Here is a 26,718-nt window from a genome sequence, read left to right on the forward strand (position 1 = left end):
GACACTAACCTGATAGACCAGCTGTTTCCCCCAAACAGTGAGCTGCCATGGGGCAGGTCATCGTCCGAGGCAGAACCTGGCGTCCCTGAGCCGCTGTCCCGGGGGCTGCAGCCTCCCAGTCCCATCGCGCCCAGCTCCGTCTGGCTGCAGCGCGCTGGTGGAGCTGCCCCACTCTGGGCAGGCATGCCAAGAGCTCTACAGGGTGTGATTTCCAGCTCTGTCTTGAAGCAGGCAGGCTGCGGGGGCTCCGAGAAGCCCTCTCCACACAGCTTGTCCAGGTCTGGCATACTGAGGGCCCTCAGCTCCCGCAGCCTGGAGCGGGACAGCGGCAGCCGCCCCAGGCCCCGGCTGCGGCGCACCTGTGAGGCTGAGGTAGGGAAGGCGGCCACGTCTGCCCCAGCGCCACCCTCCTCACTCCTCTGGGGCTTTTCATCCCCTTTGCCACCCTCGGTCACACACACGGGCTCCGTGCCAAGGGGAGATTTGGCCACGGCACTGGTTGGGCTGCGGCTGCCACCATAGGAGCTCAAGCTGCGCCGCAGTGACCACGGTGCCTCAGCAGAGCTGGATGGAGTGGCCAACCCACCACATGACCTCCTGGCAAGGGGCAACCTTGCAGTTGAGCATATATCAATGGCCTTCACAATAGGCCGGTCGAAATTAGCCAGGTTTTCAAAGGATTTGATCCTCTGTTTGACAGAGAAGGATGAAATTGGCTCATGTGGCCAGTTGAGCTCATAGTAATAGTAATTCCGCCTGAAGCTTCTCAGTTTATCAGCAGTGGGGTAGTTGATGTCACTGGCTGAGGGGGATGTGTCATGGACCTTCTGGGCACTTTTGGAGGCACATGCCTGCTCCTTTCCACTCTGGCTATTAGGCAGATTCAGGTGAACCATCTTTAACACCCCTGTTGCTGCCTGTGGGTGTTTCTCCTCTGCAGTTTGGGCATGGGGTCCTTGCACAGGGTGAACCTCTGCAACATGGCAATCCTCCCTCAAGTGACCCGATAACTGGGATGGCATTGAGTAGGTCCTTGTCACAGGTTTTGACAAGCCACAGAGACGTCTGTCTCCAACAGTATCTCCTCTTGAGAAATACTGCATGGTCCCCAACTCCTCAGTCAGCTGAGGCACTTCTGCATTCACCTCTTCTGTTTTCTCCAGCAATGGCAGTCGCAAAAACGATGCTGGTGAGGATGAGGCAGAGGAGGAGGAGGAAGGGGATGAGGAGGAAAGCCTCACTTCAATGAAACTGCGTTGGATTTCCTGCCCTTCCAGCTGCTCCTGCTGAACGGAGGGAGACCCCAAGGAAGAAGAGCAGGCTTCAGCTGCAGATGTTCCTACATTTTGCAGATCTAATTGTCTAAGATCATCTGCACTATAGATGCTTTTGATCGTGTTCCGGTCTCTTCCAGGGTTATCGGTCCTCCCTTTCACATACTCAGCATTTGGTATCTCCTGAGGAGATGAAGTGACTATGGACTGACTGTCTCTGGCTCTGAAATCATCCACCTTAGCACCCTTACCCTGACACACCACAGTCTGTATGGAAACTTGCTTCTCTTTCGGCTTTCCCCATGACAGATCCCCACAGCCACATTTCATTTCACCACTTGTGGTTGGACTGCTGCTGCCATTTGGGATAGGCAGAAGTGAATCTTCAGAAATTACCAGAGATGGTTTATTTTCTAGCTCTGATTTCACAGTCTTTGAGGCTGCTGAAATGCTCTTTCCAGGATCTGAGTTTGTAGGTGAATTACGGGACAAGGGTGTTTTCTTTCCCAAGAGTTTGGGGGACAGTTGTGGAGAAACAGAAGCCCTTTTTTGATCAGCTCCACTGACTTTGGTAGGAGTAATGCCATAAGAATCTGAACTTGTCTTTGCTTTGCTTTTGATGGTGAACCCTTTTAGCTTTGGTCCTGCTTTAGTTTTCTGATTATTTAAAAGGGTATCCATTATACTTTTTTGTGCCATTGCCTTAGAGTCCTGACAGGATTTTTTCTGTGAGGATGGGCTGTGCGTAACTGCAGCTCCTTTGCAGTGATTTGTGCCTGAGCTTTGGACTTTTCCATTTGAAGTCCTTCCTGAAGTCACAGAGTTAATTTTCTCATTTTTTCCTGGCAATTCATGAGTTGCATTAGCCTTTGGATCTTTAGATCTAGTTGGAAAGGGTGACCTGAGTGATATTCCTCTTGTTGACGATGCATTCCCATGACTGCTGTCTGTTTTAGACAAGGTGGACAAACTGTTGGTTTCTTTCTTCAGCAAGCAATAATTAGCAGCATGATTACAGTCATCAACTGCCATTTCACTTTCAGATTTGGATTCCTGCACATCATGACATCCTTCTTTCTCACAAAAGCTGTTCTCCAAGATATTGACATTTCTAGCAGAGCAAAAGCTTGTCTTTTTGCAGTGCAGAGACCCTTTTTCTTCAATGGATTCACAGCATTTCTTATTTTCATTACTGTTCCCCAAATCCATCTGTTCTTCTGTACGTAAGGCACCGTTGTTACAGAAAGAGTAAACTTCAGGGATACTGACTGAATTCTTTAGGATGTCTTCTGGCAGGAGGACTGAAGAAGGAGAACACAAGGATGCAGAGGACACATCTGGACACTGTGAAGGACATGGAGTGGGCTCACCATTATCTTCCAAACCTAGTTTGTTGATGCTTGTTTCCAGTGACCCACACATTGCACAGCCCTCATTCTGCAAAACTTTGCCACTGTAAGGGTGCAGGCGGGACAGGGAGGATGAACTTGTTCCAGAGGTGAAATGCTGCTCCTGTGCAGGCTTCTGCAGCTCATCATTTATGCAACAAATCTCAATTTGCTCCTCATCTGACTCTGTTACGGTACAGCCTGCAGGGGCATTAGCAGCAGCACATTGCCCAAGCAACACCTCACTAGCACTGTCAAAGGCTTCTGTGAGAGACTCTGTGTCCGAGTGAGAATCCTCCGCAGCCCCATACATCGACTTTGGAAACGGGTCACTTCTCTTACCTTCCAGAGAGTCTCCTGCAGGCAATTCATCCTCATTTAAACTGCTAAAATTCCTAGAATAGTTATTCAAAGAGTTTTTATTCACAGTAAAAAGTTTGCCTGTGTTGATGGAGTCTAACACAGACAGCCCCAAAACCCCTTGTGCATTAGCTCCACAATTCACAGTTTTCTCCAGCAGCTCCTCCTTGGGTGCTCGCGGCTCAGACTCGGGGCAGCCCTCGTCAGTGCCACAGCAGCACATCGTGGTGTACTCGTCTCGGAGGGGACTCTCTGCCCGCGATGGGGTGCGCGAGGCCCTGCTCTCGGGGACAACCATCTGGCTGAGCAGGTCATCGATGTCAGTGACGGGGATGGCCGCGCATTCCTCGTCACGGCTGCCCCTCGGGGCACCCCTGTGCACGTCCCTGCTCGTGGCATCAGGCGGCAGTGTTGCTCTCTCCGCCGCGCAGCCGCCGACAGCAGCCTGCAGACCTGCTTTTTCTCGCTTCCCAGAACTCTGCTCTTCCTCCGTTGTGAGGATGCTGTTGACATTGGCCTGATTTTGAGTGTCTAGCCCTGGAGACAGGATGAGGTTTGTAAATCTGCTGACAGCTGCATCACGATTGAAAAAAAGAAAAAAAAAAGCAAAATCTTGTAAAATATAAGAAGTGATATAGAAAACACCAGGTTTTATTCCAAAAATAGACACCCACATAGATGACATGTTTTCATTCTGATCTGCACTCCTCCTCATCTGTAATGATGTTTACAACAACTCAAATTAATCATAACCATGTGTATTTGAGTAGTGCACAGAAGGGAGCAATCCACTTATCCAAGGTGAGCAGTCATGATCTGTTTAACTCTCATCTTTGAAATTGCAGCAGTCAAGCAGCCAACTACCGAAGTGTCAGCATGCAGTATGTCACACTGAGCAGCACTGCTTCTCATCACATCATATTTGAAGTCTCCAATAGAGATGCTGCAGAGCACAGAAAGCCCTGACAAGGCAAAGGTGACCAGATAACAGTGACAGTCTGTGCATAAATAACTTGGCTCTCACACCTTAGCACTTCTGCAGGTGCTCAATGTGACACGCATGGGTGACGTTATGCACACATTAAGCACATGGGCTTTACTGCATTTCTGTCACAGACCTCTCCTTGCTTCCAGTACATGCTTAACCCACTCCTGGGCGGCACACTGAGCTCCCTGTCACTGCTGCACTCTGACACATTCCTGCTCACCCGCTTCTCCATATCTTCAGTTTCCAGAACTTCACCGTACATACCAGATTCCACCTCTCTACACTGCTCCTGAGACATGCATCCCCATTCAAACCACCTTCCAGAAGGCCAGTTACTATCACATATCACATGGGGCGCAGAAAGTGTATGGAGAAGGAGAAGTTATACACAGTGTCAGCATCCTTTCCTGCTCATTCAAAGCTGCCTGTGTATCTCTGTACTTCTCACACAAACCTGCAGAATTATCCACATCACTTAACTTAGGTATCCATGTTAAGGAGTGCTGATTCCTCCTGGAGTCAACAGAAAAACACCTCAGGAGGGCAATCTGAAGCAGCCAGGTTAGAATTTGAAGTACTCCCCTGCTTCAGCATGGTGGATCACATGCTGAAGAGACCACCTTTTTCTGCCAGCAGGACAGGACAAGGGGAGGGGTGAAGTGCCTTACAAAGTACTGACAATGTGTCCTTACCCCAATGCTATTGGTTTGAAAAGTCACAGCAATCTAAGGGAAAAAGAACAAGATCCTGCCAAGCCTAGAATTCCTTAAAGAACAACTGAAAGTCAAGCATCTGGAAGTACTTTAGGCTCCCAGGTATTAATAGGTACACAAAGAAGATCATAAGCTAGAACAAAGCAAAATATTATGTTCTTCCTGAATTTGAAAAGTATGCTTTTCTTTTTCAAACACTTATTTCCACACCACATAATTTGTACAGTCTGTAGGGATTCATATATTGCTGTAGCAGCATAAATCAGCTCTGAGCAGAAAGCAAGAAGGTATCAAGCATTTCAACTCACACTAGAAAACTTTTTTGTAATGAAACATGCAAATCAACATTTTTATAAGATTTTAGTTCTCTGTTTCATCTTCTTGCACTTCAGAGAATTCTGATACATAAAAGGGAGGGAGGGAGGGAGGGAAGGAGGAAGGCTTATAGTATTTTAGCGTCCATTCATAAAAACATTACTAGAACTTCAGATTTAAGAGAGATAGAGAGATTTGATTAGAAGGGGCCAATATATTTAATGAACAGGCACAGTAATAAAATGAGCTGTCAGGACAAAAGTCACTGCCATTTTAGCTCCAGGACTGCATCAAATGACTCAGACCTCTGCAAGCATTGGCAGGAGGGACCTACTCTATGTGGGAGCTTTGAATACCTCCCCTTATCATGGTGCTGGAGAGGATCCTGAAGCTTGGTTAGGTGATGAAGTGCTTTGCTTGGCTCACCAGCGCAGACACAATGTCCCCCTGTCCTCTTCTCTGAATCCATGTGGAAAGCTAGGACAGCAGAAGGTCTGGCTGATCCAAAGGCATTTTGTTCACTGGTGCCCAGAATAAATGGTAAAAAACCAAAACTACTTTCTCACCTGATGTTGCCTTCTGGATTTCCAGGGTTACGGATGTGGGAAGACACTGCATAAGCAAGCAGATTTCCTCATACATCATCTTGCTGACAGGGATGCTGTTGATGGTGGTAATCTCATCTCCTACAGCCATCTTGCCCATTGATCCCTGACGCAAAGAGAGATTCAAGGAAATTATAAATACACATCAGAAGCCCTGCCATAGAGGCAAAGATTGCAGGGAAACAATTAATAGCTTACGAGCAACATCTCCCCTATTTCACATCACTGCAGAGCACATGTACCACTGCTGTCAGTTTGCCAGCACATAAATAAAGAACAGACTGTGTTTCTGCCAGGAGGAGAATTAAAGATCAATCTAAAACAGGAAGGTCAAAACATCTGCTGGTTTCTCTGGGAGATGAGTATCAGGATGGAGGACACAGCCTTCTCAGGTAAACTAAATGAGATAGATCAGACCCAGCTTCTTTAGGACTGGAACACTGTGTGTCATTTTTTAATTCCATCCATGAACTGCTTCTCAGGTGGAACTCTCTTAAACCAATGAACAGACATGAACTGAGCTCTTAAGGTGCAGGTTTGTTTCTAAATACTGCAAAATAAATCTGAGAAAAAGGCAGGAACAAAACCCAGGTCCCCAGATCTCACAGCCCTATTCAAACAGCTATGCCATATCCCTCTTACTCTAGTGACCACTAATGAGATTAAAAACGCTACAGCTAGGTTTGTACACCAGAGTATTATTCTTCTTTCTGCACTTCTGCATCTAGCAATTCCACAACTAGCCTGAAGCATGTACCTATATTGGTATGGGCATGTATGAGATGCAGAAAAGCAATGTGTTCCTGCTACTAAAGCTATTGGAAAACCTGGCCAGCACCTAAAGCCTCTTGGTTCCAGATCCCTGTAATACAGGAACATGTGCATATAAAGTAGTAAAGCATAATATAAATTTATTACCACCATCCTCTGCCACCAGGATTTACTTATTTTGTCTTTGCTCATAGTTAGAAAATAAATACAAAAAATGCATTTCCTCAAAATTGCAATTTCAAGGGAGGGATGAGACCATCTCAGTGGATTTGCATCTTGCCTCTCTTAGTTTTGAATCAGCCTGAGTGCACTTCTGAATCTGAAACATATTATTTAGCAGCAGCTCCAGAACAACATGGGGTGACACATTTTGCCCAGCAAGGAAAAACACCTCAGTTGCGCTTACTCTCAACAGACCACTTGCTTAATAATAACAATAAAAAAAATAATAATCATCCCCACAATGGGAAAGCACATCCCCATAAGGCAACTCAAATTACAAATTACCATTTCTGCTGGTCCACCTGGCCGCATCCCTGTGACAACAACCTTTAAGGGCATGGCTTGGATTTCCAAATCCAGGCCGAATGACTCGTGCTCATTGCGAACCAGAGTGACGACTTCAACCTGGCCCTGCCCAGCTGCATCAGGTGCTTCACACTTCTTGCTGTGAGGGAGCATCCTGGCAACAGGCTTGTTGTAAGAGCCATGCTCCTCCACCCTGTGTCTCTGAAGGCTTCGGCACTCAGTGCTCATCATGCTTTTCACTCTGGTGACTGCTCTGTGCTCAAGTTTTGGCGATCTCTTGGATTCAAGTTGTGCTTCCCGGAGCTCCCTCAAACTCAGGCTGCCAAGACGAACTTCAGGCACACTTGAGTAATCAAATGCTATGATGGGGAAAAAAGGAGATTCAATTTGCTCCAGTGTGCTATCTGCAGACTCTACAGAGTTGCTGAAGACAGGAGAAGATGTCTCCATGCCACTGTATCTCGATGACTCACTGTCCTGGCTCTCATCATCGATTTCTACAGACGACGTTGTAATGACAATGCCAGCATCCTCCTGGCTTTTGGCCCTCTGGCTTCTGTGCAAGTGGGAACTTTCGTCATCATCACTGGCATCACCATCATAGAAAACAACCCTCCTCTGTCGGTGAAAGGGGCTGCGGGCAGATTTGGGGCTGTCACTGAGAATTCCAGGTCGGACAGACTCCACATGCTTATTGTGATGGCCAGACGACCTCCCACTAGCTGGAGAAGTCAAACCATTTGCTTTTGTCACTCCCGCATCTCTAGCACCTAGAGAAAAAAAATATTATACTTTAACTGTACTTACAGATGATTTTTAACACCATGCATCTCACTACAGCAGAATACATGTGGCTCTGTTAGCACAGGAAAGCCTACCTCTTCTTCACAAAGCAAAAAAAAAGAGGCTTTGTATGTCCTCCCTCTAACTACAGTAAACATCAAGAGAACTGCAGATAGCACCACAATTTATGAGTAATTCCCAAAGTCAGTTCATTGGTGTATATATAGTTCTATTTTCTGTTTATTTCTAAATTATGGCTATGACTCAAAGAAGAAAGGGATGCAAATTCAAACGTGTATTTTAGCTTAAATAACAGATTTTCTTTCACATTTTCATTAAATCTGAGCTCAGGACTCCTGAATTAGCTCACAGAGGAGCTAATTGCTAAAGAAAAATTGCTTTTTTGAGCAAAGACTGAAGGACACAACAATTAATTTCCAACTAGCAAGTAACAAGCCCAAGAACCTTTTCCATGTTCTACAAAGAAAGAACTGCATTTTACTTTGTAGGAAGTTATTTTGTTTTGGTTCTTTTGGTGGCCAGTTAGAAATGTAAAATGCTTTTAAACATTAAATAATTTCCACAGAAAATAAGCTGTAGACAAAGAAATTACTTGAGAAACAGAGAATAGGGAGAAGAAAATACATTATTGGAATGTGTGATCAGGTGCACATAAGTAAGGACACACAAGGTTCTTTCAGTTAGTTACTGTAGGGAGAAAGACACACATGCAAAATATCTGATGCAAAATTGCACATTTGTTTGTTTTTACACATATATTGACCCTCTCAAAGTTTCTGAGATAGCTATGAACACTTTTGATAAATGTAATAAGTAAGATGATCACTCATTCAAAAACCCTGAAATTCTGCAGTGCTGTCAATCTAGTTTCATCCCTGTCAATCAAACTCATTTTCACACTATCAGAACAGTATTTTGAACAAAATATCATGGAAATAGGCATTTCTGTGCATTCTTTTAAATTCCTTCAATTTTCCAGGACTTCATGCGATCACCAGTAGCTTGTAGCAGTAGCGATCACTACACTGCCTGGCATTTCTTACTAGCACACACACACACACACACACACCCCACAGCTCTCCTGTACAGGAAGCCAGCACTCAGTACACCTCCCCCCAGTAGCCCAATGACCAGACACATTTGCATCACTTACTCAGGCTGCCAGGGAGAAGAGAGCCATCGTCCAACCAGCTGTTCCTGTTCTTCTGGCGGAGCTGCTCTTCATCACACGAGCCAGGTACAGCATCAGAGAAGGGGAGATGGCTCCCACCATCGTGGGAGAAGTACTGGGAAAGCTCTGCCTCAGAGCTGACGGATCCCTGCTGAAGAGAAGTGACCCTGGTGGCTGGCTGTCCTGTTTGCACGTGAGCACCACACAGACCACTCATACTGCTGTGTCAATGAAGGAAGCTTAAAGCCAATTCTTAAAACAGAGGACTTGTCAATATATTGAGAGCCAAACTGTTGAAATTGGATGTCTGAAACACCGCACATCAACACGGTTTTTGCCAATACAATAAATAAAAAAGGATTCCAAATCCCACTGCTTTACAAGTGTGGTTCAGTGAAGAAACAAGGGATGAAACTATTCACTTTTGCAGTTCCCTTTATACCCACTCTACACTGAGAGAAGGGAAGGCTTTGTACCTCCAGACACAGTGTCTACAGCTTCCTTGGCTTTACCAGGAAAAACAGATTTTTCCACTGCAATGGTTATATAGAGGGACTTAGTCTCAGCCTTCTGCCCATAGGCTCAGGTCTCTCTTGCTAACTTCATCTGTGTCCCACAGAGCAGGAGTGCCTTGGAGGTGGCAGGAGGCGGGCACCCACAGCCTTCTCTGCCACCCTCTGCACATTACTCCCAAAGGCTACAGTCACATAGACAAACAGGAGGTTGCTGCTGTCACAATTTAAATGTGTGACACAGGAAAAAAAACCCCTTTTATAGACCCCATGTGACAGAGAAGGAGCATGCAGGTTTGGTTTTGAGCCCCTTGACCAAGTAAGAGCTTCAGTAGAAGCTGAATTTGAAGCAGGCTCTATTTTTATTGCATCTAATCCTTTTACCCGGCTTGCTGGCTCCAAGAAGCGTTTCATAGTCCAGCTGAGGGGAGATGAGGTCTCTCCTTGTTTGGCCTTCACACTAGGAGATGGACTTTTTTGCACAGCTCCTGTTAAACACATATTAGTTAGATGCCAAAAATTAAAGCTGTGGTCCATATAACCAAACAAGCTTCTCATTTATCTTCTGAGCTGGTAGCTGCATTTAGTCCCACTTATTTATTATCTGAATTCCTTTCCTAAAGTGAGATTTATTCAGCATTTCACAAGCTCTCCCTTGGATCAGATGGAATGTTACCACCAAGACATCTTACACCAGCCAGGCCCAGGGCAGTGCTATGAACAAGAGATGAGCAGGAGATGGTCTCTCCCATCTGCTGAAACATGCTGCTGACTAGGGACAACCTCAGAAGACAAATTAGCAACCACTGGCAAGGTCAACTTCAAAGCAGCTCCTAGCTGACACACATAAAAAGGGGATCATAACAAATCTAACATTTCTGTCTGACACATCACCTTACTGGTCACTCTGCCATTGCCAGAAGTTTGCTTTCATCTGCCAGACTTTAGGAAGTGCTGGAGTTCAAACACATACAGAGATGCCAAAGTACAAATTTTGACATGACTTTAAAGATCAAAATGGTGTTAAAAATTATAGTCCAGTATGCAACACCTGGACTTTTTCAAATGGTCACAATACTTTGTGGGGTTTTTTTGCCATTAATGGCACCATACATAGATGGAGTAGATCCCTCCTGTTCTTTCCCTACTGGAACACTGTGCTTCCCCTCATCCTGAAAAAAGTTCAGAACAACCACCTCTTGACAACCCTACTTTCAGGTCCTGCCAGCCTAGTGAAAGAAAGCAAGTTACATAAGCTGCAGAGCTGATCCATCTTAAGTGGATGTTTGTGCTAAAATTTCTGCAGTGGACAGAGTGATGGTACTCCCATCACTGTTCTGCTGTCTTGAGAGCTCTCAAAATAATAATGCTAGGGGACTTCAGAGCATGCCCTTAAATGTTCCTGCACCTGTGAGAGAACACACACTAGAGAAGAGAACATGTTGGTACCTGTGACGTGAGAGGAGCTGGCGTCCTTGCTCTCTCGGTGGGTAGTACGTGCAATTGCTTCATCCATCTCCTGCTCCGAAACCTGAAGTAGGGTGGAAGACAAAGCTCAAACAGGATACAAGAAACTACAAGAGTATTACCACTTACCATAAGTACATGACTCACTTAATATAAGCCACTATTTTTAAAGATGCAATAAAGAAGACCTAGTTGATGCCTCCTAAATCCTTGTCCCCTGACTCAAACTCTCTCAATGCCACTTTCCTGCAAAAACCAGGAAGCAGAAGCCTGCCAGCTGCATGAAGACTGCATACAAGTGACACATATAAATAATATATACAAATATAAACAAAACAGCCTCAGACTACAAGAAATCAAATTAAGCTATTACATCCCCGTTTTAACTAAATTAAAAAGTGTATATTGATTTGTTGAGAAAATATGGCTTTAAAACAGACAAAAACTGCACTGTGCGAGTATACATCACAAACTCGAGCTATTCTACACTTAACCCACCGGAAAAATACCAGACTTCCCATAATATTAGCTGTCTTTTTAATTTTAATTTATCCTTGTTTTTAAAAAGAAAACCTAAATCAGTAATTGGCAATTAATGTTTCTCTGGTTTAAGAATAAATACTGGTTTACCATATTTATCCATTCAGCCCTTAATTACTGCCATATATTTAAATCTTATTACTGGAAAACATACAGTTTTATACAGGAACAACTAGTCTGCAGGATTATATATTTAAGAACAGAAACCAAATTAATTCTGTCAAAAATACTTTCCATGCACATTGCTTTACATGAAGTAAAATCCAGCATAAATAGAGACTACAAACTTGAGTCTTCCTGAAACATGAAGATTTCAGAGACTCTGAAGCAAACTCAGCAGTTTAAAGACAGCATAAATGCCATATTCACTCAGAATATCAAGCAGAAAGAAAATTCAGAGGTATTTCTTTTGGAAGGACATGAAAACACCAACGCAAACATATTCAACAGCAAAATATACTGTGGATCTTTTGTGTTATAAAATAAAAAATTAAATATAAAAATGTTCCAAACAACATGAACCTTTGTAAAAGCACATCTCTGTTTCCAGCCTGTGTCATGACTTTACAGCAAACCAGAAGTCCCTGAGGTCCTGGGGCACAGGGAGCTACTGCAGGACATGGATCAGATCCTTAGATTATGATCTATGGCCTCAACACAAACCTTTCGGTAAAACATATCCCAAGAGTTAAAACGGGTCCTGGGCATACTGCAGTACATTTTTAAAGTTAACCAAAAAATCCACGCTTCTGCAAACTCTGCCAACTTTGATGTTTAGCACCCTTTATGGCTCAGGCAGTTCAAAATGGAAAGGGACAAGCCAATTCCTAACTCCAACTGCATCTTGGGGTATTATCAAGAGCAAATGAAATGAACACTTCTCTAGTGATCCCCCAGTGCTTTCAGAAAATGGGTGACAGTAACATAGCAATTAATAAGGGTTTCCATATGGACACTCCTCCAGAGATCCAGCTTTGAGAGATTATGGATTCAATACTGACAGGATTATGGATTCAGTACTGGAAAAATGCTTTAGGGTCTCTCCAGCTTAACTTTTACTTTTTCATACATTTCTTGGCAAAGGATTTGTTGTCATCTTAAGTATCACTTATGGAAAACTGTAATAGGAGCGACTTAATAGTTTCCCTCTGTTACTAATACTAAGCAATTAGCTTAACTCAGTTCATCCTTTCAACAGACAACAGGTTAGGTCACTCATCAGCTTTCAAGACCCCACCACAGCAAAGAGAGGGACAGATGAGAAAGGGCAGGTTCTACAGCATGGCATTTTTGTTTCATGCTTCTTACAGACACTCCAAAATGTCTGTATGCCTTAATAATGCAATCACATTGAACCATTGTTTTGGTTCAGCACAGCACACAGGCTTACCAGAAATATTGATATCTTAGGCTTTAAGCCCAATTCTTACCCTCTCTGTGCTTACCTTTAATAGAACCACAGCCTCTTTCTTTTTAGCAGCACAAGGCTTTCTAGCAAAGACAAACTCTGGCAAGTAGGCCCCTATTTGTTGACTGTATATTTGATTTAGAAGAAAATACACTATTAATTACAAAATAAGAAACCTGAGTTCTCCTTGGTATAGCTTGATTAGGGCCTCCATTTGTAGTTAGCTGGTCAAAAGTCAGAGCTTTCTGGACCCATGAATGCAAATATTTTTACAGCTTCATTCCTGTTTAAACAGGAAGGTTTCGTACACTCATAAAATTCTTTGAAATACTGAAATAAAAGCAGCTGTTATTCCCTATAGCTTGGCTAATAAGCTTTCATCTTCTATCATAAATTTTTTAAAAATGCTTGAGAACACTTACTTTGTAAATACAGCCTTATTTCCAAATTGACCTTGCACGGATTCAGTAGCACTATGCTCCATACTCTCACATTTTAATTCCTGAAGGAAAGCTTTCATCTTTGGATAGATTTTACTTTCTTATAGTAGATCAATTCAAGCTGTTGATACATATATTCCAGGCCCTAAATTATATTCTACTCAAAACCAAAGTAACTCCAAATTAGGTTTAAGGAGGAGGAGGTCTTGCGCTGTATTTGTGTTGCTACTTCATCCAAGTACCAAGAAAGATGGGAACACTTCATTCAAGAAGTTCCAGGAAAATGCAATTGATCAGCGGGTGACTAAGTGAAAATCACCAGAGACAGTCCAGCATTGCCATGATTTAAAAACTGGAAAGCATCATTACAATCCTGACATCTTGCACAATACATGCCATAGCAAGAAAAAGCCATTTTCTCCATTTTCTGCTTTTATGACAGCAAGACTCAAATTACAGTGCCAGATGAAAACAACCCAGATACACTCACTCATTTTTTCCTCACCTTTGGGTTAGGATGACGACTAATGATTAGACTGACTGGGCCTGGTCCACACTCACTCAGGATTGCGTAGGCTTCGCTTAATGCTGCGTGACGCAGGCTCACAGAATCTGCCTCCAGGATCTGGTCACCCCGGCTGCACAGAGAGACAGAGTCACCTACTAACAACCACCTTCCACGCAAAAAAAAATGTGCTTTCAACCGATGGCCGAGATTTTTCAAAGACACAAGTGTTCTGGAAAAGATGTGACTTTCAAAGAAGGTGCTGCTCCCAGTGATGTGAATGGCTTAAGTCCTCTCGAGTTCATGAGGGAGTCTCAGAGATCCCTTCTGCACTTACTGTCAGTGCAAAAATCTCTATTAAATCAACCAAGAAAACTGTCTGCATTCAGACCAGGGTGAAAGTAAGCTTCAGTTCCAGTTCTGCATTCAGATATTTACTGAGCACAGAGGAGGAAAAATGAGATTCAGATGGGCTGTTCCTTCACACCATGTCAAATTACTTAGAAAAAACACTGATAAGAAATTCATGATTTAGGTATCAGTTTATGAAATGACTCCAGGAAAAAACTGAACTTGGTGAGCCTGTATTTGCTAAAAATTACCTTATAGAATCCATTAAAAAGGAAAAAGAAAAAATAAACTATCCTGAAAGGAAAACACTGTGTGACTTAAAAGGACATGTAGTGATAAAACAGGGAGTATGGCTTTTAACAGAGAGATTAGGTATTAGGAAGAAATTCTTTACTGTCAGGGGGGTAGGCACTAGAATAGGTTGCCTAGAGAAGCTCTGGAAGTCTCTGAAACCAGTATGGATGGAGTTTTGAGTAACCTGACCTAGTGGAAGATTCCCTGCCCATGGCAGGGTGTTTGAAACAGGATGACCTTTAATGTCTCTTCCAACCCAAACCATTCCATGATTCTATGATTGTTTAGTTCTGTTTTCTCAGTTTTTTAACTCTTGCTTATGGTGCTCAGACATCTGGAATTATTCAAAAGAAAATATCATTAACTAAGGATATCATTCTCTATAATTCCTGAAAAGCATTCTCTATAATTCCTGAAACATTTGCTTTGAATAGACACTCTCAAAGAATCTACTACTGCTGGCTTATATTGGGCTACTTGTGACAATGACACTGTGTTTACACTATAAGTACACACACCAAAGGCAAAATAACAATTGCAATTTAGTAACCTGTACTTCTGGTACTGGCTCAGGAAAGTAAAGGGTGACTTATCAGTTGTGCAATCATCCCACTTCTCTGCCCAATCTTTAGACTTGCACAAATGGAGTCACTTACAGAGCCACATGACTGAGAGGGGGAGCTCAGATAGAGAGGAACTGGATTCAAATCTCCCCGGGCAATGCAAAGCCAACATTTGATTAACAACGTTTTCCAGAAATCAAAACCATCCCTTAAGTCTTGGCCTATGAAGCCATAAATCGCTGATGGGACAACAGAAGCAACATCTCAAAGAAGCAACCTAAAAATCTGGGAAGGCTGCCTGGATATAATCAATCACGTAAACCTAATAAACAATACATCTGTTACGTACAGATGTAACCGGCACTGCAGTGTTTTCCACAGGGGCCTGCAAGAAAGCAAGTTACCTTTAAATGCTGTCTCCTGTAGACATTTCTATATGATAGGAACTTTCAAGAGTTTTGGCAGCAGTACCACCATAAAATTATCTTCTTCCCTTATTCCAAGAAATCAAATTTCTATTGCAGTTTTCCTGGTGAGCCAGGAAACAGAAGGCACTCTCTAGCCACGTGAAAGCAAGGCATTTGCTCAGCCTCTCCGCAACAGTGCTCGCACCACAGACTCACAGTGGATCACACAGTCCCAGAATCTCTTCAGCACACTCTCCCCTCTGGAGTCATGCTCCCAGCACCCACCAGCATTTATGGAGGAATGCAGAAACTGGCAAGGTTTCCTCCTGTGGTTTTCAAAAATGAAGCCTCCATGAGAAGAAAAGCAAGCAAGTTTCTATCAATCCAGTGTACGGAAACCTGGGAATGACTGCTTCCTAAAGACATCCCAACTCCATGACAGAGCGAGTCAGGCTGGTCAGCCTGCAGCAATCCTGCCACACTGAGAGTAAGGGCAGAAAAGCACTGCTGCAGCAATGGGCACAGGCAGCTGCAGGAACATCTACCCAGCTCTTTTTAGGAGAGTTTCAGGTGACTGAGCTTTTAGCAGAGCTCTGCAAATTTCCTCCCAGTCTGGGGTCTCTGGCTGCAGCTCTCATAAAAAAGCATGAGACTGCACTTCTTGCTGCTCCCCTTTCTCGAAGGGTGCTATTAGGCTCAGCTCTCTGTATAGAGAATTTTTTAAAAAACCAACCAAACAATCCAGACCTTAATGATCATGCTGTTTCCAGAACACAGAATAATGTTTCCTGGGTATTTAATAGTACTTTGGAATGTCTTTCCTTAAATGTTTTCTTTTTTGTGAACTCTGAAGTATAAATTTCCTCCCAGCTACATCAACTGATTGGTGAAAACGAAGTCTCAATCGATTTTATTGTAAAACCACTTCAGCATGTTTCTGTTTTAACCAACCTTAATCTGCCATCCATTTTAGCCACTGATCCTGGGGCCAAGCTATGAATGTATATCCCGGGAGAACTGTTTTCCAGCGTGAGACAACAGGCACCGATGCCAAGCCCAACCCCTGGCTCTGTGAAAAACAAGAAGTACAAAGAAATGTGGCAGATTGTAATCGCACAGGACACACAAGTGTTTGTGCTCCCAGATCCCATCTGAGTTCAGGACTGTGACATTGTTTCAGGGCTGGCCTTAGGTGCAGTCAGCCAGGAAGCTAAGACTAACATGTGGAAATCAGGATTGAAAATAGCTGATCCTGACTGTTTTCTGAGATTCAATCATCTCAAAAAATACTCTGTGCCTTGGGAACCTCCTGGAAATGTCACACAAGGTCTGATGTGGTCCAAGGCACAAAGGAGTAGGGGCAGCAGTCCAATCAAGATGTGACTTAAAATTACTGCAGAATACACGAGCACAGATGATACTGCCAATTGTATTGCTCTCTTTTGTTAAATATCTGTATGGCATTCCTCAGCAAAGAAGCACAAAGCAAGGTGAGGCATTATCTCTGGTTTAATTGTCACGTCTGTCCACTTTCACCTTTGCTTTCCTTCAGGTAACAACATCCCTGTTGTAGGGATTACTGGACATCTTACATTCTCTGTTAAAATTTTAAATCCAAACTTTAAAATCACCATATTGTGTGTCTTAAAAATAGGCTTATTTGTCTAGTACATATAACATATGCATTAAGTTTATAATGAACAATTATTAATAATGAGAACAACTCATGGAGGAGTTCAAACAAGTCATCTGGGAACTTTCCAACACCGTGTGGCTTTGCCTTCTCTGGACATGCCCTTTAAGAGAAGGTCACAGCCTCTTACATGGCCTGGTATCTCACGGCCTCCTTCTTTCAGCAGCCTAGACACTCACTGCTACCCGTAAGAGGCTTCTGATTCTGGAGGAGCAAAATGCAGAAAGGGGAACTCTTCAGAAGTTTTTGCATTAGAGCATACTTTTCCCCCTTCTCCTGTGGTTCAAGGTCAAACGGGCATGGGTGGGTGCACCAGACCATAAGAGTCTCTAACCTTTTCCCAAAAACTCCCCTAAGAAGCAGAGATTTGTTCTCCCAGATCATTTCGATGGACCCTCACCTTTATTGAGCGTCACATCCATGACGATCCTGTCCTTGGGGCCAGGTCCTTTGCGGCTGGAGGAGGAGCCATCGGGCTCCTCGAGGCCAGGGACAGGCACGCTGGCGCTGGGGGAGCTGGAGCGGCTCAGCAGGGTGGGGGTGACGCAGGGCGTGAGGCTGGGGCTGCGCAGCCGTGTGCGCACCGTCAGCGTTACCACGCCCTTCTTGAGTTGCTGCAGACACAGCACAGAACCACAGTGAGGTGGGGAACGTTTGTCACTAAACCTGCACACAGTAACTCGTGGCAGAGCAAGAGTATCAAGCTGAGGGTAAGAGATGGCAATGAGTGAAGAGGAGTGTGAATCTCTTCAACACTACATCCAAGTTACCTTGAACCTCTGGATGGCCTCCTGATGGGTCAATCCTTGTAGGGACTCTCCATTAACTTCCAGGATTTCATCCCCTGGTAAACAGACACAAAAAATGAGGTCAGCAATACAGAGACTATAAAGATTTAAAACATCTTTCCTGAACATGAGGTGATCCACTACTACAAGGATTTCAGTTAACTATTCAATAAAAAGCTTTTTATTGTTCTCAATTTATTTTCACTTGTACCAATGTCTCTACAAGTTACGAGTGATGAATTACCAAAGTAAAAATTGTTCTTCAGCAGAGATCCTTAACATGGCATTTCCATTCTCCCACACAAGCTGAAAATGCTATAGATTTTAACTAAAGTCTGAAAATGATCACGACATGAAGTCTAAAGGTATTGAAAAACTGACTTTCTTTTGTAAGCATTAACAGGAGAAATGAGGAACTAAGTGAAATACTACAGCACATCACTTCAAAGCCTGTTCAGAGAAAATGAACCTTGCATCCACATGCAGAAAGCAAATGTGTTCCCTTACTAAATGCCTGCAGACAGAGAAGCATGTAGTAGCCCACATGCTGTGACAACAAATGCCTTTTTCACCTCAAGGAACATGTCCTGTCAGATTTCTACCAGTTTCCAAGCTCTGGGTCTTACTACTTACACCCAGCTGTGCTATCTGCCTTCATTTTATTAAAAGGACAGTCAGCATGATCCAGATCCACTTCCTGCAATTTTACTTGCGTCTGTGCAAAATTACATGGGGCAATATCACCAGCTAAATCTATCCCTCCTCTCCTTTCCAAGCCTCAGTAAAGCGGGGGGGACAAAAAAAAAAAAAAAAAGGTTTTGCAAGCTATGAATAATCTGTAAATGATTGCTGGGTTTATGGGACAGCGGCTACTTACTGGCTTCCCATGGCAAGTGCACAACCTATGATGCAGGGAATGTGAGCTTCCCTGTGGCAGCAAGTATGGCAGCAAGCAAAGAGAGTTGGCACCAAAAGCAGCCTCAAATACAACAAGTGTGATAAGACAGAAAGAGGGAAATGATGATTTGAGAAGTAACACAGGAGCAGCTTTCCCTGGAAGCAAAGTAACAAAACTCCTGCAGAAAGGTTGTAAACTACCACGCTAAAGTCATGTTCACGTTGTATTTTCAACACTAAGAGTCCATCTGTCTGACACAGCATTCAGACCATGGTGCAGCACACACAGAGCAGGCTATGCATTCAGCTCAGACACCAAGACTGGAAAAGCAGTAATAACATCTGGCTACATCTCCTTCTCCAACCAGGGTGATCTTATCGCAAATCACATCCTTCTATTTTTTTTTTTCTGGTTATGATTCTTGTCCTGTCAAAATCATACCAGGAGGCTTAGAGAGCACAAGGGCTCAAAAGAGCCTCTCCCAGACATGTCCTTATATATAACGCCTTCTCAGATCAGCATCTTTAAGCTAGATGTTGTTGGCTATTTATATTTTCCTGCTGTTATTGACTCTCTCCAACTGAAGAATTGCAGCTTGCTGTTTGGGCAAATCAAGTTCATGAAAGAGAAAGGGGAAAACAAAGTGATCACCACTATTCTGTTGTTCCCACTCCTCAATATAAAATATAGTCAAGTTAATTGCTACAAATGATCCTCCACAGGACAAACAAATAGTGCATTTTATATTTTCCATAGCCTAATTCATAGCCTAAACACAGTTGTACTTGAATTTTCCTCCTGGACTGAATACCCCACTGCTGTCCTTTCTGTGAAGTTGGATTCTCTCTACCATACCTTCTTTAAGCCTTCCATCAGCAGCCGCTGCTCCATTTGGGAATATAGTCTTCACAAAAATCCCCATGCGTCCACGAGCGGAATCCTGACCTCCCACAATGCTGAATCCAAGACCCTACAAAAAAGAGAGGAGAAGATACACAGCTGGCACCTTACTCTATAATCATCTGTGTGAGAAAGACTGCCAGTAATGTACAAGACAAAGGGAAAACCTAAAACCTTCTGATTAAGTTCACTGCCAACTTACTCTCTCCTTCCATTTCCTCATTTACTTTCACTCTATTATCAACACTCATCAGTGTTAATAATATACCTATATAACCAAAAAGAGCCGCAGGGACCCTAAGCTGATATAGCAAAAATTCTGAGATTGTTTTGCCTTTTTTCCAAAACACTGGGTCAATAGGCTTCCCATTTTAGAAACAGAAATGCATTTGTTTTGAATTAACAGACAGTCAATTTCTACCCCTAAGATCTATATCCAGGATTAACTATAGGTTTCTCTTATGTCACAGATACTACATTTCCTCAGGAAGAAGAAAAGCTTCAGAATATGACATAAGGTCAACGCTGCAATGTCAGGAATGTAGCTGAAAGGAAAATGGTACGTGGGAGCTACCAGTCCAATTATTCTGGAGACATATATCACATTGTATTTAAATAAATCTAGATCAATAGATTCCCCAGGGCTTCATCCATTAGCTCTTACCCCTGTACTACCCCAGCAGGCTATGGGACCATCTTGCAAAGCTGACCTGAGAACTGATGAACAGAGCAGAATGAACCTCTCCCCCTTCCGCTGAGTTATTTCCCAGACAAATCACTTCCTTGATCCACAACCCTTTCCTCTATTTCCCCTCTTGTCATTGCTGTTGATGCATTTTACACAATAAAGAGAAAAGTCACCGACCAGGTGGACAAGGGATGTGGAGAACTGTTGTGCTTGAGTGATCCAAAGCCACGGACATTATTATTGCCTTGGGCAGCATTCTCCAGCTGAGGGATGCTGCCAGAGCAAGCACTGAGTTTACAATCCAATGCAACAATCAGATCTTTTGTTTCACTACGTGAATTGAGAGCAGGCTGCCACCGTTATAAGCTTCTAGTAATTTGGTAAGACATTACGGATTTCCAGAAAAGAAGCAACTTGGCTCTCATGTGCAGAACAAAGTAACTCCACTAACTGTTCAACCCTGTGCAACTATCAACTGCAAATCAACCTACAGAAAGCAGGAAGCTCCTGGCACCTCCATGCCTGGGACACAGGAGGTCTCCCCACAGCTCCATGGGTGGGTTGGGAGAAATATGTCTGCAAAGTACAGCAGTTTCTACACTAGCCCACCTTCGCAGACAAGCACTGCCACTCCACAGCAGCAAACCACCCCTTGAAAATATACGTCTGGATGCAAACCTCAATGCAAACACTTGGCTCCCCACCACCAACACCACAGCCTTCTGGAGAAATGTTTCAAGTCCCAGGTCTGCACAAGGATAATAAAAAGAGCACTACTGCAATAATTGCACAAGGTGCAATCCACAACAGAGGAGATCACCCAAGAGGTGGGTGGAAGGCACACAAAATGGCAGCTGCTTTAGATGGTTCTTGATCACTAGGGTCTGCATTCTCCCAGCTGCTTCCTAAAACGTGGAGCTAAGTGCAGAAAGGCAAGAGGGGTGGCTTATCCCAGGAAGAAATAATCTAATTTCATGAGAAAAACAGAATCAAAAAATAAGTAAATGAAAACTGAAGAAATATTTGCTCATCACAAAAGACCCACAGCTCCTAAACCAAGGAAAGTTGAAGCAACTGTGAGCCAGCCTACCCACAGAAGTAACTATTTCTAAGTCTTTGCTAAACATAAAGTACAACAAGGCATTAGTTTACCATTTGAGCTGGAAAGTCAAAACAGTCTTCTTAGTACAAAACAAATCCATCCAATGGTTTCAAAGACTAATTCACAAAAGGACATGCATATTTTTAGCATATTTAAATGACAGCTCCAATACTAGTGTGCATTTGATTAGGGAAAACAATATATACTTAGGTTAATGCTTATCTATTTTTTCTAAGTATGCAGCCAGCTGGTATCTAGCGAGTGTGTAAACACCTTATTGGGGGAAAGGACTTTTTGACCCATGGAATTCAGTGCTCTCAGAGAAGCAATCAGCCAGTAACCTGTCTTCAGGTTTAATGCTTATTTTGCAGTAATCTATTTCTTTAAAAAATGCATCCAGATTCCACAGAGGGAAAATATGCTTATCCATAAATATACATGTGAACTGGTACTGTTCTGTAGCTGCACTGACTTTGCATAAACATACATATTTAGAGATCCATTATAAATATTTGATATCTCAGTAATGGTGAGATGCACCAAACTAAAATGAAAGCTACCCTGTGTCAAGTGGACAACATAAACATCACATCCCCTGTATTTTGCAGGTGTAACTTTGGCATTTATGCTTGGAAATGGGATTTGTTTATCATTAGCCCTATTACCAGCTACCTTGAGAGCAGCTGGAAGTACAGGAGATGCCTCTTAAATGCCAGCTCTTGCTACATGTGAGAAACATGCAGAAATCCTCACCTTGCCTTGCCCTTTCATCAGGACAATGTTGGAAATGATGGACGGCTGGGTCAGTCTCCATGGAGATTCCACTTGGGCAGCACTGAAGGAACGGGTAGATTTCTTCACAATATGGTAGTCCTAACATCAACAAACAAGGATAATTGCTCTGATTGCTTGGCGCAGATACTTGGGATGTCACACTGGGAAAATTGCATGTGTCAGGGAAGGGGGATGCAGTGTTTTAGAGATATATTCAGAGAAATGTTCAAGGGATGAAACCCCAGCTCAGTAAAATCGAAGTGAATCTTGCCACAGTAATTTTCCCACATTTTGTACAGTAGAATCATTTTGAAATGCATCAATCACAATTTAAATTGAAAGGATTAAAGGTAACCTCATGATATATTCAAGTCCTTATTTGCTAAAAAAAAGGAGAAAGAAAAGGAGAAGGGAAAGGCCTACATTTTAAAATAACTAAAATAAAGAGTGTTAGAATTTTTTTGTTGTTGTTAAAGTCCTCAGATCTCTAGAACTGCAACTCCAACAATGAACAGCCTTAGGACCTTATGGCCAAAAGCAAGCAGTACTCTCCTTCACAGCACTCAAAGAAGTTCTCCACAGGTGGACAACAGATCCCATTCTGGTGTCCAAACCCGGTTTCAGTCCCATGATGTACCTACGTGATCCTGTTTCATGACCCTTGCCCACTTCTATGAGCTCCAGGCAGATGCTGTAGGACCGAGCACAGTGAGATGCCAGCTCTGCCTTCCCCCTCACCTGTCTGGCTCCTGCTGACTCCAGCTGCTGGGGCAGAGAGTGCTTTCTTCCACCCCGGGAATATTTCACTGCTATTTCGTAATTTGAGTCACCATTTTCCACTGTCAGCTCATCGTCTTCTCCCACAGACTCCAAGCGGGATCCGGCACCTAAGAAAAACCACAGAAATGCATTCTGCAAACATCTGAGAGCTGCTTTAGCCTCTGTCACCAGCAGGCAATAACCACGTCCTGCAAACCCCAAATTAAAGTGCCTTAAAACAATGCTATGCAGTTCCCAGTCAGGCAGTTGGAAACCAGTTTTGATCACACTTAACCAAGAACTTTTCCTACTGCCATAGGTTTTCTGCAGTCTTTCAGTGGTGCTTAACTTGTGGTATTAAGGAAAAGTAGAAGATAATTGAGTCGCTAGCTCAGGGACAGGAAAGATGTTCATCTGTTCACACTCAATGGCACTTGCCAGTGCACTAAGCTCTCAAGCTCCATGTATTTAAAATTAAAAGACCTGACGCTGCAGCAGTATTCATTTCTGGAGGTGTCATGTCACTTTGAGGTAATTTTTTCTGGAATGGAAAAAGTAAAAATGTGCCAAAAAAAAAGCTATTTTCTTTCCTTTTGGCAACAATTCTAGCTATCTTAAAGAGAAGAGTGGAGAGTTCATGTAAGAAACAGAATTATTTGTCTTGAAGGACATCCTGTAATCAGCCACAGAGTATCCTACTCCTCACACCAGGGCTCCTCCAATTCTCATTTTCTCCAAGGTCCCTGCAGAATCCCCAGTCACAGCAGTTCCCACACATTTATCTTTGTCATTTCCAAACCACACAGGGAAGGGCCATTAACCCCTATTTTACAGATGAAAACCCAAGACACAGGCCAAATTTGCACAAGCTGGATTTCATGACGAGGATTTAAGATTACTTTAAACCAACATTATGCTGGAGCTGCCACAGAGAGCAACAGATCTGATTTCCTTTCATCCTCAGTGTCTGTACCCCAGGAACAGGGAGTCATGGGCTAAGGCAGATGCACTGAAAATTTCCCCAGGAGAGCCCCAAACACATTTTCTGCCACCTCCTCCCTGCCTGGAGGCTGTGCCAGGGAGGGATGGAGCACAGAGCTGGTGCAGCTGCTTTTTTTCACTCAGCATGAAAGCAGTTCTGCTGATGCATCCATAGGCAGAATTTGTACCCACTGCCCAGAGCACAAATTAAACCTGCTCCCTGCTTTGGGATCTGAAATTGGGATCTCTGCTTTTCAGCTCCCTTTCCCCTGTCACACAGGCTGCTGCTGCTGCACACAGACAGGATACTGATCTTGGCAGGGCCAGCATGCTGGCATTCTTTCATTCCCTGGCATCTACAACTAACCCTTTCCCATCAATTCTCCCTCTCTTCAGGAGAACAGTTGTAATTCTGTGTTTTGTGCCCATCTCCAAATGCATCTTGCTTTCTCATGCTGCAGTCTAGGCTCATGGATGCTCCAGGCTCACCCACAGCCCATGGGCATCAGCACTCACGGCAACAGGGTCTGGATCCCTAGTGAGCCACCAACTCACAGCCTCAGGGGCTACATGCAGAGGATCTCCCTGGAGTATGCTAAAAATACCATAGTAATTGGAAATTAGGGTGAACACAGGAGGGAGGGAGCCTCAGAAAGCACAAGGGTTAAGAACATGATAAAGCTCTGTACACAGGTTACTGTTCTGACTTGGGGACAAAGCAACAGAAAATCTGGGGATTAGTCACCATAATGGGCATTTTGATCAGAGCACACTGAAATACACAGAAAATGCAAATAGTAAAAAAAAAAATTAAAAAGGGAATAAAAAGAGAGAAAGATACAAACAAACAAGAAAGAAAGACAAGTTTTCCATAATATTTCTGTTCCTACAATAGTTCAGCTCAGGAGGCTAAATGTAACTGTATTATAGATAGGATTTTCCTTCCAAAATAAACTAACGTGACTTCAAATAAATCCTATCTCACTTTTAGAGCATTAAAATAAATACACTACATTAAAAAATTTACAATTGCTATTTTCTATCAGTCCAGCTTTACCTTGAGATCGACTTCTGTATTTCAGTATGCCACTTGCCAGAGCTGAGCTCTGATTGTTTCCTTTGGACACTTCTGCACAAGCTGGATCTTGAGACTTCTCAGTTTCCATAACCTAAAATAAATTAAAAAAAAAAAAATCTTCTAAACTAGAGATGTTGATGACATTTTTCTCATTGTCATTATGGGACAGAAAATTCCATTGCATATCATCTTTGTTTCCAAAATATGTCTTTGTATTAAATCAGCATACATTTTCTGTAAGTAATTTTTAGCAATGCTTTTGAACATTATGGTCAGGCATCCTCTAAAAGACACCATAGACATGCCATGCCCCCAGAACGCATCCAGTACTCCATGGCACCCCACTCAGGTGTTTTTGCATGCATTTTAACAAAACTCTAGCTTCTATTTCCATCTGTGCTGCTCTGCAGGCTTCCAGAGACATCACATCTTTATAGAGAAAACCACTTTTAAAAAGCATTATTTTACTGTTAGTGTCTGCTGAGCACCAGTGCAAAGATTGATGATGAAAAGCTTATTTAACAGAAAGTTAAGACAGCTAAGCACTTTAAAAGCCTGGAAACGTGCAGTTAAAGCTTACAGGTGGAAACACAACCCCATCACCCTGAGTAAATGCACCAGGACAGGAGGAGTCTGTTTACCGACTGTGTTTGCCTGGATGCCAAGTAACAAGGTAAGCAGCACGGCCACATGTCCTCTGCCTCCAGCTCTCCTGTGCTCAGGGACGAGCAGAGTTGCCTACAGGCAGGCTCTGCCCAGACCTTGCATTTTGGAAGGTGCTGCTGAACTGCTGGAAGTCAGTTTTAAAAAAAACCCCACCCAAGTAACCAAACACTTTCCTGTAAAAATAATTTCTGCTTCTGCTATTCAGTCTTAAAAACATCAGTCTTTCCCACAACCTGACTCCCATCCCCCAGTCCCTGTTATACCCAAGCCAACAAAGCCAAAGTTTATCTTTTGTGCAAAGTCTAGACTTCATGATTTTAGTTTGAACAGTAGAAACTTCAGGAAAACATAAAACTGGCAGAAACAGGAAGCTGTAATGGAAACTGATTTTTATTCCTTCCTCTTCAACATAAACAGCTACATTTAATTTACACATAGTTAGTGTTTACACATAGTTAGTATACATCCTAGCTAGTAGTTGTTGATTCTTCAGTGCATTGCAGCAGCTACGTTAGAGTCCACTTCCAGCATCAAATGCTTTGCTGCTCACAACTCCATGCAAACCATCTGATTCATTCATCAGCCTGAAAAAAAGATCAGCACTTGTGATTTGGTCATCCTCATAAGGGCCTCAGTCCATAAAATATGTAAGACATCAGATTCAAAACCACACCTAAGAAACCCAAGCCATCAGCAATTAGGCCACAGCCGAAGTACCACAAGAATTCCTTCCAAGAGACTTCTGGGATACCCAGAAGACAGCAGAAGCACACAGAAAGGAGAAAAGGACTTCATGGATCTCACAAATATACACTGAAATTTACCATACAAGTGGGAACACTCTTTATGAAGTGAGGATGCCTCCTCTACAGAAATCATTTGCACAGGCAAAAAAATCACATGGTGGTCTTACAGGTGTACAATCCAATTGGTGAACAGGGCCAGTGCTACCTCTTTGGCGGAGACACGTGAAGCACAGAGATGAAG

General features: G+C 43.2%; 1 protein-coding gene across 2 annotated transcripts in view; it reads right to left on the reverse strand.

Moving 5' to 3' along the window:
* Positions 1-26,718, reverse strand: part of PDZD2 (PDZ domain containing 2) — a 136,255-nt gene that overhangs the window by 13,794 nt on the left and 95,743 nt on the right. For both annotated transcript variants that reach the window (XM_066339623.1, XM_066339624.1), the window contains 14 exons: positions 25,045-25,156; positions 22,986-23,134; positions 22,227-22,346; positions 19,639-19,753; positions 17,868-17,941; positions 17,498-17,711; positions 16,356-16,473; positions 13,790-13,922; positions 10,879-10,960; positions 9,814-9,917; positions 8,900-9,065; positions 6,922-7,712; positions 5,605-5,749; positions 10-3,595 (listed from right to left, as the gene is read on the reverse strand). In XM_066339623.1, the coding sequence (XP_066195720.1) occupies positions 10-3,595; positions 5,605-5,749; positions 6,922-7,712; positions 8,900-9,065; positions 9,814-9,917; positions 10,879-10,960; positions 13,790-13,922; positions 16,356-16,473; positions 17,498-17,711; positions 17,868-17,941; positions 19,639-19,753; positions 22,227-22,346; positions 22,986-23,134; positions 25,045-25,156 (5,909 nt within the window). The remainder of the gene's footprint in view (positions 1-9; positions 3,596-5,604; positions 5,750-6,921; positions 7,713-8,899; positions 9,066-9,813; positions 9,918-10,878; positions 10,961-13,789; positions 13,923-16,355; positions 16,474-17,497; positions 17,712-17,867; positions 17,942-19,638; positions 19,754-22,226; positions 22,347-22,985; positions 23,135-25,044; positions 25,157-26,718) is intronic.

This window comes from Sylvia atricapilla, chromosome Z, assembly GCF_009819655.1.
Source record: "Sylvia atricapilla isolate bSylAtr1 chromosome Z, bSylAtr1.pri, whole genome shotgun sequence".
Classification (NCBI taxonomy): domain Eukaryota; kingdom Metazoa; phylum Chordata; class Aves; order Passeriformes; family Sylviidae; genus Sylvia; species Sylvia atricapilla.